Source organism: Nuphar pumila, chromosome 4, assembly GCF_984573655.1.
Source record: "Nuphar pumila chromosome 4, dmNupPumi1.hap1.1, whole genome shotgun sequence".
NCBI lineage: Eukaryota > Viridiplantae > Streptophyta > Magnoliopsida > Nymphaeales > Nymphaeaceae > Nuphar > Nuphar pumila.
The window spans coordinates 39334324-39346496 of record NC_143252.1 but is presented as its reverse complement, the minus strand read 5'-3'; the positions used below and the strand labels follow the sequence as shown (position 1 = coordinate 39346496).

At 40.1% G+C, this 12173-nt stretch overlaps 1 protein-coding gene across 1 annotated transcript; it reads left to right on the top strand.

Annotated features, from left to right (window-relative positions):
- Positions 1–2831: 2831 nt before the first annotated feature.
- Positions 2832–5168, top strand: LOC149840063 (UNC93-like protein 1). The gene is made up of 2 exons (XM_090004983.1): positions 2832–3997; positions 4681–5168. Exons 1-2 carry the CDS (start codon positions 2832–2834, stop codon positions 4901–4903), a joined length of 1389 nt encoding a protein of 462 aa, XP_089861109.1. The 3' UTR covers positions 4904–5168.
- Positions 5169–12173: the final 7005 nt, after the last annotated feature.

Here is a 12173-nt window from a genome sequence, read left to right as displayed (position 1 = left end):
CAACTGTTATATTGTATCTCTGTGACTAATTCAACACTGATCTCTCATCTTCTTTGTGAAGAGGCATTGTCAAGGCTTCCATTGGCCATGAGTTCATCTTGCTTGAAGTCTGATTGAACCCCTCCCCCTCCATCTCCTTTTCCATTTTCTATTCTGTTTTTCTCATGCTGCATAAACAAGTGAAATATTTTCATTGACAAAAAGTATCATATCAAAACTTCTCATACGCAAAATTTTCTTTTCCTGTGAGAATTTTTCTTGCTTCCAAATGCGCCATAAAGAAAATTATTTATGCTCTCATGGAGAAAGAATAAGTCTGCGTTTGGAAGTCAGTGTGAGAAGCAGAGAGGGAATTTTTGAGATCTCCACCTTGTCTCCACTGGTTGTTTTTGTGTAGTTGTGGGAGAGGAGAGGAGTTCAGAGCGGAGTTTAGACACTTTGTTATTTTTTATGGAGTTCAACAAGTTGCTAACTATGCTCCTGTCTCCACTCTTCTCCCTCTCAAGTTCGGCTCTCAAACAAAGCCTAAATGGAGTTCACTTTCATTGAGAGGGCTCCGCTTGTCTGATAGGAGTAGCTTTGTGTTAGAACGTTGCAAGTTCAAAACCCAATGGTATGGTTGTATAACTAGTGGGGGTCTGCAAAAAAAAAAATGGAGTTCACGCATAAAAGGCTCAATGTTTTACATTTAATAATTTTTATTGCTCTTTTCTGATTAGCAATCTTTGCCAGGGTAAAAGACACATTTCAAACCGTCTGCAGTCTTATACATGAGGGATCATTTTTTATCCAGCTCTCTGCTGTTGCTGCTGACCATCCATCTCAACGTTTATCGAAATTGGGATGGAGGCGGGGATGAAAGTTAAAATCAAAACCTGTGCTGGGATGGAGGCAGGATTTTGAGGAGCGGAGGTGGAGACCTTGTGTCCCGCCCCTCCCCGCGGTCCACTGCCATCCCTACTGCCAAGCATGTCATGCAGCAAAGCTGCATATTATGTGATTACTGTACAAATATGGAGTGTGCCATCACCATATCATCAATTCCCATTTAATCAGATGTAGCAGCCACCTTGTGAGTTCTATTCTCTTTAGTTTTTTGCAATGTTGTCAGTATGGGAATCGGAGGATACCGATACTCAAGTGTATCGTTCTGATTTAGCCAAAAAATAATTAAAAATATTCCATGTCACTGGAAATGTGACATGAGTTAAAATTAGTAAAAATAATATTTAAAAATTATTGTTTAAATTGATTAAAAAATAGCCGATTCAATAGGTTTGTATCGCGATACTATATGTAAGGCAGATACAGGCCGATCCGCACCGATCCTAACAACATTGGTTTTTTCTGTTTAAAAGCAACACGGTGGTTCCCGTTTATATTGGTAGGAATTTCTTTTAGTTTCAACAACCTAAGTGAAGTTACCCCCTTGCATGGATCTCATAATTTCATTGAAGCCCCCCAACTCAAAGTTGCATCACAAAAGTGCCCCTCAAACGTTCCACTCTTTCCTCTTCAAATTCAAGGATTCTGGAAGATTCATTCCCAATGGTGCTGGTCATAAATAACCCAAAAATTCATCAGCTCTCAACTAAATATATCTTAGTCAAGGGCCGTCCTAGAAACAATAACTACCATCTCCCCCCAATAATTTTGATGATGTTTCTTTTGGTATCCCAATTCCGGACGGCTTCACCAATACCATATTCCACCGAGTGGATGTTGGCTAAGGCTTCATTTGGAAAACAGTGTTGATGGGAGTTGCAAGGAGTCGGAGGAAGTAAAACTACTGGAATTGGAAATGGATTTGGCATGGTATTTGTGTTCGGCTAGGCTTATAAATCAGGCCTAAGCTTGACCCGAAATGGGTTGGGCAGCGACCAGGCTCGGCCTGTTTGTATATATATATATATATAGGTGCTAGATGCTGTTTTGTGCCTACCACATGCTTATGGAGTTTCGTAAAAAAATGTTCTTATTTTGTTAAAATCTGACCATACAGATGTGATCTACATGCTTGATTTTGTGGAAATAGACTCTTGGATCGTCCAATTTTAACACTAAGTTAGGTTTTTATAAGATTCAAAAATCAACAGTCTACAATTAAAAAAATATTCAATGCTTAAAAAATCAAAATTTCCCAAAAAAACACATGAACTAAGTGTGATTTTCTAGCAAGTTTTTTTTTTTGCTGACCCATCTTGCATGCCTATATCATGGATGAGCTGAATGGATGAGCTCTATTAATTATGCGTCTTTCTTCTTTTTTATCTTTCATGGATCATTACCGATACCGTGGATTAACTGAATGGATGATGCTCTGTCAACTTTTTTTTTTTCATGCTTATATCATGAACAATGGTCTATCTTGCATGCCATCCCATTTACATGGGATCAAAGGCATGCGGACAAAGAGATTTAAAATAGATGTGTGGCATGAATTTATAAGCAAGTTATGCGTTCATATGAGAGAGGGAGAAGGAGAGACCAAAAGTCAACAAATCATTTTTATGGTCTCTCACCTTCTCATTAATTTTTTTGATTCTAATAATAATCCATATGCACTCAGGATTTAACCCCTCATCATATCCTTTGGATCTTAACAGATCCCATGGTTGAGATCGTCATGTCAGATCCAATGTTTGAGACTTGAGATCAAGGAGTAGGTGCTCCGGGAGCACTCTATCATTACTATTCATTAACATCCCTAACAAAAAAAGAAAGAAAAAAAAACCACACTCTTCATGTAAACCATTTTCTCTATCCTTCTGCTCCTCTCTCCCCCCCTCCCAATCCCTACTTTCCATCCTTATTCTTCCCATCTTCCCACCATGATCACTGAAACAGGCCAGAAGACTACTGATCTAAAGGTGGGTGTCACCACCCCCACAATCAGAGGCTTCCGCTACAACTCGCCGTTAACTCAGGTGGTTCTGATCGGCCTGGTATGTTTCTGCTGCCCGGGCATGTTCAATGCCTTGAGCGGCATGGGTGGTGGTGGCCAGGTCGACCACACCGCTGCCAACAACGCCAATACTGCCCTCTACACCACCTTCGCCGTTTTCGGCGTCCTCGGTGGTGGAATCTACAACGTCCTCGGCCCCCACCTCACCCTCTTCGCCGGCTGCTCCACTTACGTCCTCTACGCCGGCTCCTTCCTCTACTACAACCACCACAAGGAGCAGGCTTTCGCAGTCGTCGCCGGCGCGGTCCTCGGCGTCGGCGCCGGTCTCCTCTGGGCTGGCCAGGGCGCCATCATGACCTCTTACCCGCCTTCCGGCATGAAAGGCACCTACATCTCTGTTTTCTGGAGCATATTCAACTTGGGCGGTGTCATTGGTGGCTTGATTCCCTTCATTCTCAACTACCATCGAACCGCCCCCTCTGTGAACGATGGTACTTACGTTGGTTTCATGGCGTTCATGTCGCTGGGAGCGCTCCTCAGCCTCAGTATTCTTCCTCCCAACGGCGTAATTCGCGACGACGGCAGTCACCCGACGATGGTTAAGTACTCGAATCCGTCGAAGGAAGCCGCGGAGGTTCTGAAATTGTTCATGAATTGGAAGATGTTGATGATTGTCCCTGCGGCATGGGCTAGCAATTTCTTCTACAGCTACCAGTTTAACAATGTGAATGGGTTGTTGTTCACTCTGAGGACCAGGGGATTGAACAATGTGTTCTACTGGGGGGCTCAGATGTTGGGGTCTGTTGCAATTGGGTACGTGCTGGATTTCAGTTTTAAGAGTAGGAGGACCAGGGGATTTGTTGGAGTCGGGATTGTGGCGATCATGGGGACGGCGATTTGGGCCGGTGGGCTCGCGAAGCAGTTGCAGTATTCTTTGGATAACAAGCCAGAGTTGCTGGATTTTAAGGGTGGAAGGCGGTTCGCTGGGCCGTTTGTGCTCTACTTCTGCTATGGTTTGTTGGACGCCATGTTTCAGAGCTTGTGTTATTGGGTGATTGGAGCACTGGCTGATGATACTCAGACTCTTAGCAGGTATTGGTTTTCCTTTTTTTCCCCCCTTTTTTCGGTTCAGTTTGAAGGTTTTCTTGTTGATAGTGTTCTTGATTGGGACTAAAAGGATTGGTACCAGTAATGTCATGGTTTGGTACATTCATGCTTTCATTTTGTTGTTATTTGGATGGAAATAGTATTCCCTTTATCTGTTGGTGGATATTTTCTACTTAATGTCCATGAAGTACAACTGTGTGCATCTCTTTTTCTTGGCTTGTATTTGGCAGTTTGAAATTACAAAAGATGAATTTGGTTTTGAGATTGGGAATTGTACCAAGTAGCGTAGGGCTACCTTATTTGAGTCTTTTGAAAGATAGGTTGCCTGAATTGAATTTATTTGATGTCTTGCTGATGTGCTAAATTGGCTTCACTTGCTACTGTCCGAACACAGAATTAGATTTGAAATGAGCTGTTTAAATGAGTAAAGCTTTCTATGCTTGAATCACATCTGACAGCTGAATTTAGTTGATGTCTTGCTGATATGCCACATTGGCTTCAATTGCCACAGTTCCAACACAGAATTAGATTTGAAATGAGCTGTTTAATCGAGTAGAATTTGCTATGCTTGAATCACATCTGAATTTGAGTTTTGGATAATGTTTCTTTGGGATTCTTCAAGCTGCATTTTGTGCTTATTGGTGCTATTTGGTCTTTGATAATGCCAGGTATAGTGGATTCTACAAGGGTGTGCAGAGTGCAGGAGCAGCAGTGGCTTGGCAGGTAGACACACATAAGACGCCATTGCTATCACAGCTGATAGTGAACTGGTCACTTACCACCATCAGCTACCCATTTCTGATAGTATTAATTGTATTGGCTGTAAAAGATGGTGAGAAGGATGAGATAGGCGAGGATAGAGCTTCTCTACCAACCAGCAGTGCACATTAAGGGCCCAAAGTATTGAGATGGTCTAAGGAAGCTGCACAGAAAAAGGGGAACTACCTCAGGTGCTGCTTATTTTGTTGGTCATGTAAAGTTCTTTTTGTGGGTGCTTTAGTTTCATGGGATTTGGTTGGATTGTGAATATAACAGGCTGTAAAAGTTTAATCATCTGGCATTGCAATCAGTAGAATTCTCTGTGGATTCATTGTTTCCTTTTGGAATTTCTATATGTAAATTTTCAATTGGTAAACGGACTTGGCCTATTTCTTTATGCTCAATGACAAATCCGAACGGATGCCTTGATGAGGTAGCTGATAATAACACTCTTTGGCTTCTTCTGCTTGGGGTCTTTGTTTGTTTGTGCGACCAATAAGTCAAGCTTTGGAAAGTAAAGAAAACTTGGTGGCCCGGGGATATATTCTTCGCTCCCAAAGTCAAACTTGTCACTTTAAATCTGTGGCTCCAAACTGATTGTGGGCGAGAGAGGATCTGAGGTTGCCAAGTTCTTCGTTAGGATCTTTCAAGTTCCTAATTCTGCCCACTGTGTTATTCTGAGTAATGAAGAAATTAACTTTGGCTCCTCCAGTTGGCTTAGATTTAGCCTTGTATTGTTGGGCTATTAAGGTGCAAACCAAATTTCAGTATTTGGATTGGGGTTCTTTAAATTAAAAAAATTGCCAATATGCTAAGAAAATGGCAAGAGGTCTTGTGGGTGGGATTTGGGTGCTGTTTTATAAACTGATTGAACCAAACAATATCTACCTCAACCTACATACTGAAATCAAGAACATAGACGTGTGAGATGCTTCCAAAGTAAAACAGGTCAAACAGATTAGGGGACATGATCCATAGGTAACAGTGAAAACCCTGTACTGATTTGATTTGAACAAGTCCAAGGTCTTAAATGAGTTTGGGTTGTAGAATATTGATATAAGATAACTTTGAATCTAGATATTAGAGTTTGAATCTTAAATATATTTGGGTATGATTAGGGTTTGTGAAATGTCATTTTGGATTTGGTCAAGTGGGTTTAGGGTTGCATGGTTGAGACCTAAGGTGGGTTCAAACAGATCCACTAAAATAAGTTTGGATCCATCCACAGATTTTAGATCAAAACCATCTTTAATTAGATTTAGGAATTTGGATAGGTCTTCAATGAATTTAAATCAAGGCTCATTTGAGGTAGGCTCTAACGAGGTATTATCTAACTGAGTTTGGATATCCTTCGGGACAAAAGTTGGGGTAGCTGTTTTGTGAGCCTTACATCCATTGCTTAATCTCAATCTATGTTGGATCTTTATTCATTTCTTTACTCTCACGGTTCATCTGTAATTCAAGTCACCATATCATGGCTACCAAACTTAGTCCAGTAGATGCTAGAATAACTTTGTGAAAAATCTGAGAACTGAGAGAGCTCAAACAAGTCGTCAAAGGTTTGGGTTTGATTTAAATTTGGATCATGGGTTGGTTGGAGATTTTGGGGTCTTAAGTAATATTGGGTAGGATTTGGATCCAAATAAGAGTTAGAGTGGGTAGATGCCGGTTTCAAATGAGGGTTAGGGGAATCTTGGACTGATCTCGGGTTCAGAACCATGGGAAATCCGCTCTGGATAAGAGAACCGACTTGAGAATGTCGTGAATTGGTCCGAAAAGCGCTCGAACTGGGCTGAAGTTGGTTTGTACCTGTGTTTGATGTTGTCACAGAACTGAACCGGTTCTTAATGTCGGTTCAACTGATTGAGATTTGAGTCATTGGGTGGTCTCCTTTCACACATGGTGTTAAGGCACAATGCCGCCCCATCCCACCACCTATGCCGCTAGGCGGCTTCAAGGGCTTTCCACCGGCGAGGGTGGATCCTGCCGGCTTTCTCTGTTCGACGGGTGGCCACTGGATAGGGTCCAACTGGCAGCCAAACCCTTGATGGTCGGGATGGCCATGTGTGGTTCAAGGAAGAATCGGCAGCACGCAGCAGCCCAACGCCGATAACTTCTATTGCTCCAGATGGTCACCGGTGGTCTTCCCGGCCTGGCTCGACTGATGGCCATACGCTGTAGCTGCGGCAGCCAAGGCCTAGCCCTCCACCCACCGAGGTTTACTGAGAAGAGGGAAAATGACTGGCGGTTGGTTTCAAGCCACCACCGACCGAGGTTTGCGAGTGGTGGCTGGTGGCTGTTTGGATCGGCTGCAACATTACAAAGGGGATAGTGGTTGGGAGTGGCCGACCCCTTCTTGAAGGGCACGCGAGATGCTAGCAGACGTCAGTCCTGCTGCGTTTGGTGGGCAGCCCACCGAGTTCTCCACCACTAGCAATGGGTGGCAGAACAGCATAATACCGGTCGACTGGAAGGGTTCTTGGTGCTCAAACCAAGTTGTCGACGATCCGGTGGTGGCTGCCAAACCACTAGAATATACTCGATCATCATGCTTCATCGTGATATACGGTGGATCGAGGTTGTTGATGATACAACCAATGAGCTTCTCTCAAGTGAAAAAAATGGAGGCAATAAAAATATATATATATATATATATATATATATATATATATATATATATATATATATATATATATATATATATATATATATATATATATATATTAAAGAAATACACAAGTTTTTTCCATAAGCTTTTCAAACACACAAATAACAAGAGGAAAGTCCTCACCGAAAAGAGATACAAATGTTCTGAAGAACCAACATCCTGAAACAACCCTCAAAAAAGTGAAAAAAAACTCGCTTGCTAGCCGAACCATTCTTCTCTAAATAAAAAATGAGATTCACATTTAATGTGAAAGATGAAACATTACCTCATAAATCACTATTCAGTCGAAGCACCACAAATCGCTATGCAGCTGAAGTGCCACAAATCGCTATGCAACTGATACGCCTAACCACAAATCACTATGCAGTTGAAACATCACAAATCGCTATGCAGCTGATATGCCTAACCACAAATCGCTATTCAGCTGAAGCACCACAAATCGACCTTGAGACAATCAGAGGTCGCGCTTGAAAATCCCTCTATAATAATGAATATGCACGATTTCAATGAACATGCCAATAAATGTTAGTTAACGAATTCAGGGATCTAAATGTTGCATGCCCAAAGGATGACTTTCCGCTTCCAATTACTGAATTACTTGTGGATGATTTAACAAAATACCAAATCTTATCCTTTATGGATGGGTTTTCAGAGTATAACCAAATCAAGATGCATCTAGGCGATGAAGAGTTGACAATATTCCGAACACCAATAGGTATATTATGTTATATAATTATGCCTTTTGGATTAAAAATGTAGGTGCAACTTATCAACGTGCAACACAAGTAATATTTGATGACATGCATCATCAAATTGTTGAGTGTCATGTTGATAACTTGGTTGTCAAATCTATAGATAAAGATGATCATATTGCACACCTGCGTAAAGTTTTCTGCAGACTTCGTGGGATGAAGCTCTGAATGAATTCATTAAAATGTGCTTTCAGAGTTAATTCAGGAAAATTTCTTGGCTTTATTATCTGAAAAAGAGGTATTGAAATTGATCCAATTAAAATAAAAGTTATTGTGGACATGCCTCCACCAAAAACCATAAAAGAATTAAGAAGTTTGCAAGGACAATTAGCCTATATCAAAAGATTTATATCAAATATTGCTGGTAGGTGTCAACCCTTCTCACATTTGACAAAAAAAGGGGTCCCATTTGTATGGGACCAGTCATGCCAAAATGCATTTGATGCCATAAAAAAAATACTTGCTATCACCTCTAGTGTTGCCAGCTTCTATTAAAGGGCGGCCTCTCATCCTATATATTGTAGCATTGGATAAATCACTAGGTGCACTTCTTGCCCAACAAAATGACAAAGGGCATGAGAATGCTCTATACTACCTTGGTCGAGTTATGCTAGACGCAGAAACTCGGTATTCAACAATTAAAAAGTATTGCTTAGTACTAGTGTTTGCCACTCAAAAGCTTAGGCACTACTTACTCGCACATGAGATCCAACTAATCTCTAAAATAGACCCCCTTAAGCATCTGCTCTAAAAAACAATCTTGTCTCGTAGATTTGCAAAATGGGCAATGATGTTATCAGAATTTAGCATTTCTTTTGTCCACCAAAAAGCAATCAGGGGGAAAGCATTGGCGAATTTTCTTGCTGACCATCCACTCTCAGACAATTCACCTTTGTGTGATCTACTAGATGAGGATGTGTTAATTGTAAAAGAAAAGCCTTCATGGTAATTGTATTTTGATGGAGCATCACAAAACAACAAAGCTAGAGTTGGCGTAGTATTTATTACGCCAGAAAACGCTATGATACCCCATTCATATATAATTCCTATCTTTTGTTCTGATAATGAGGCCAAGTACATTGCTCTCACTTTAGGATTATCAATTGCAGGTACCATGAAAATAAAGAAACTTGAAGTTTATGATGATTCACAATTGGTAATCAATCAATTGAAAGGCATATATGAGGTTCAAAAATCCACTCTTGTGCCTTATTACTTAAAAGTAAAAGGTTTACTAGATAATTTTGATGAAGCCAACATTACTTATATACCAAGAAGTTTTAATTCTTAGGCTAATGCATTTGCAAAGTTAGCAGCATCATTTGACATCAACAAGGAAATCCAGGAAAAAGTTCTGGTGGCATTGTATCGCACATTACCAAAAGATCAAGAAATACAAATTCCAGAACCAAGTCAGTAGCATGTTCCTAATGCATCTGTGAACATCATCACTTTTGTGGATAACACATACCTGAGTGATGTTGCTAGAGAACAACTTATTTGGAAATTGCATTACAAAGCGATATACACGCAAGGAGGATATGTTGGCATCATCCTATATGAGGTAAAAGAGTATTTACATGCCTTCACTCTCACGAGTTCAATAGATTTACCTTCAGCAAGCTATGAAGCATTAATAGTAGGATAAAAAATGGTTGCAAAGAAAGGAATTCGATGTCTCATCATCCATAGAGATTATCAAGTCAAAAGAGCACACATTGATGCTTTAAATGGCACTGAATGACCTCAATTTACCTTATATCATAGGATACTCAAAGAACTAGCATATTCATTTGATATCCTAACTTTTGGTATAAATGACTCAGTTTCACTTGATCATGCTCTACAACTAGCTCGATATGCCAAAAAGGCATCGATTTTAGAAGGTGAATTTTAGATAAGCATAGGAACTCAAACACTCCTATCCAGGATGTACAATCATATGCCAATACCATTTAGGCATCATTCCATGCCAAGACATATTGAGCATGAAGGCAATATAATGGGGCCAAGCAGGACCTTCTCGAAGAGTTGATATAATTAGCTGAGCAGAATATAGAGCGACCTATCAATCACGACCAAGTGAAATTGCCTCTCAAAGCGTATCAGATAATGCACAATATTTTGATTTTGTAGAAGTTCAAAGTTCTCAAAGTAGTTGTTCCCCAATCCTTGACGAGGATGAGGTAGCCATAGTTAATATGGTAACAGTATAATTTATTGAAGATGATTGGCAACAACCTATTTATGACTACCTATAAAAGGGACAACTACCTCAAGAGCAAGAAAAATGTATATGAATAAGAAGGATGGCCCCCAGTTCGTGGTGTTAAATAACACCCTCTATCAAAGATCTTATGATGAAATTCTTTTGACATTTCTCACAAAAAGAGAAGCTACTATAGTGTTGCATGAAGGATATCAAGGATCTTGTGGTGCTCACCAACCTGGTCTAAAATTGGGTAATCAATTATGAAGAATTGGTTACTATTGGCCCACCATGATGTCAGATGCAATTAAGTTTGCACAAATTTGTAAGGTTTGCTAAATTCATGGTGACTTTATACACCAACCACATGACTATTTACATGCCACAACCTCAACTTGGCCCTTTGCATCTTGAGGCCTAGATGTTATTGGTCCTATTACTCCCAAATCATCAACAAATGATCAATATATTTTGGTAGCTACTGATTATTTTTCTAAATGGGCTGAAGCTATACCTGTCAAAACGGTAACTAGAGCAATAGTAGCAAATTTTATGCGGACCAATATCATTTATCGATTTGGAATCCAAGAGTCAATAACTTCTGATAATGGGACTCCATTTAAAAATCAAGTGGTAGAAAAACTTTGCATAAAGTTGAAAATCAAGAAAAATTTCTCATCGGTTTATCATCCACCAGCAAATGGATTGGCTGAGGCATTTAATAAAACTTTGTGCAAGTTTTTGAAAAAGACAGTCGGTGACAATAAAAGAAATTAGCATAAAAGGTTGGGTGAAGCTCTTTGGGCATATCGAACGACATACATAACAACCACCAATTGTACTCTATATTCCCTTGTCTACAGTTATGAAGTAATATTACCATTAGAAGTTTAATTCAAATCTTTAAGAGTAGCACTTAGCAACTCATTGACTAAAGAAGAAAGAGCTCAAGTTCGTTATGTTGAACACAATTCTTTAGATGAAAGAAGGTTGCAAGCTCATCAATCTTTACAAGTTTATTTAACAAGAATGACTAATGCCTCTGATCAAAATGTAAAGTATAGGTCATTCAAAAAAGGAGATTTAGTGCTGAGGATATGGTGCCCTATTATTCCATCTCGAAGTTCTCATGGTAAATTTGAGCCCAAATGGAAAGTATGGTATGTATGTGGTCCAAAAAGTGTTTGTGGATATTTTGTTCTTATCGTAAATGACTGCTTTTTAAAAAAATATTTTACATAAAAGAAAAACATTCTTAGCCATAAGAGCCTAAACTACACAGAGAGTGCTCCTAGCCGCAATAGTCTAAACTGCAAGGAGAATGCTCCTAACCGCAAGAGCCTAAACTGCACAGAGAGTGTTCCTAGCCGCAAGAGCCTAAATTGCATGGAGAGTACTCCTAGCCGCAAGAGTCTAAACTGCACGGAGAACGCTCCTAGCCACAAGAGCCTAAACTACACAGACAACACTCCTAACTGCAAGAGCCTAAACTGCATGGAGAATACTCCTAGTTGCAATAGCCTAAACTGTATGGAGAGCGCTCCTAGCCACAAGATCCGAAACTGCACGGAAACCACTCTTACTACATGAGTATAAACTGTATGGATAGTTACTCCAAGAAAAGCCTCGTACAAGTATAAACTGCCTAAGGGCATCAAATAGTTTTTCTTTCTCTTCCAAATGTAGTAACACCATGCACGAGTATAAACTGCTAATAAAAATGTGCCTAATAAATTGCATTACAACTTAAATTAAACAATTTGAACTCCTTGC

Coding starts and splice junctions, on each gene's coding strand:
- LOC149840063 (XM_090004983.1), top strand. CDS start 2,832: ATGATCACTGAAACAGGCCAGAAGACTACTGATCTAAAGGTGGGTGTC. Junction 3,998..4,680: donor GATACTCAGACTCTTAGCAG/GTATTGGTTTTC, acceptor TGATAATGCCAG/GTATAGTGGATTCTACAAGG.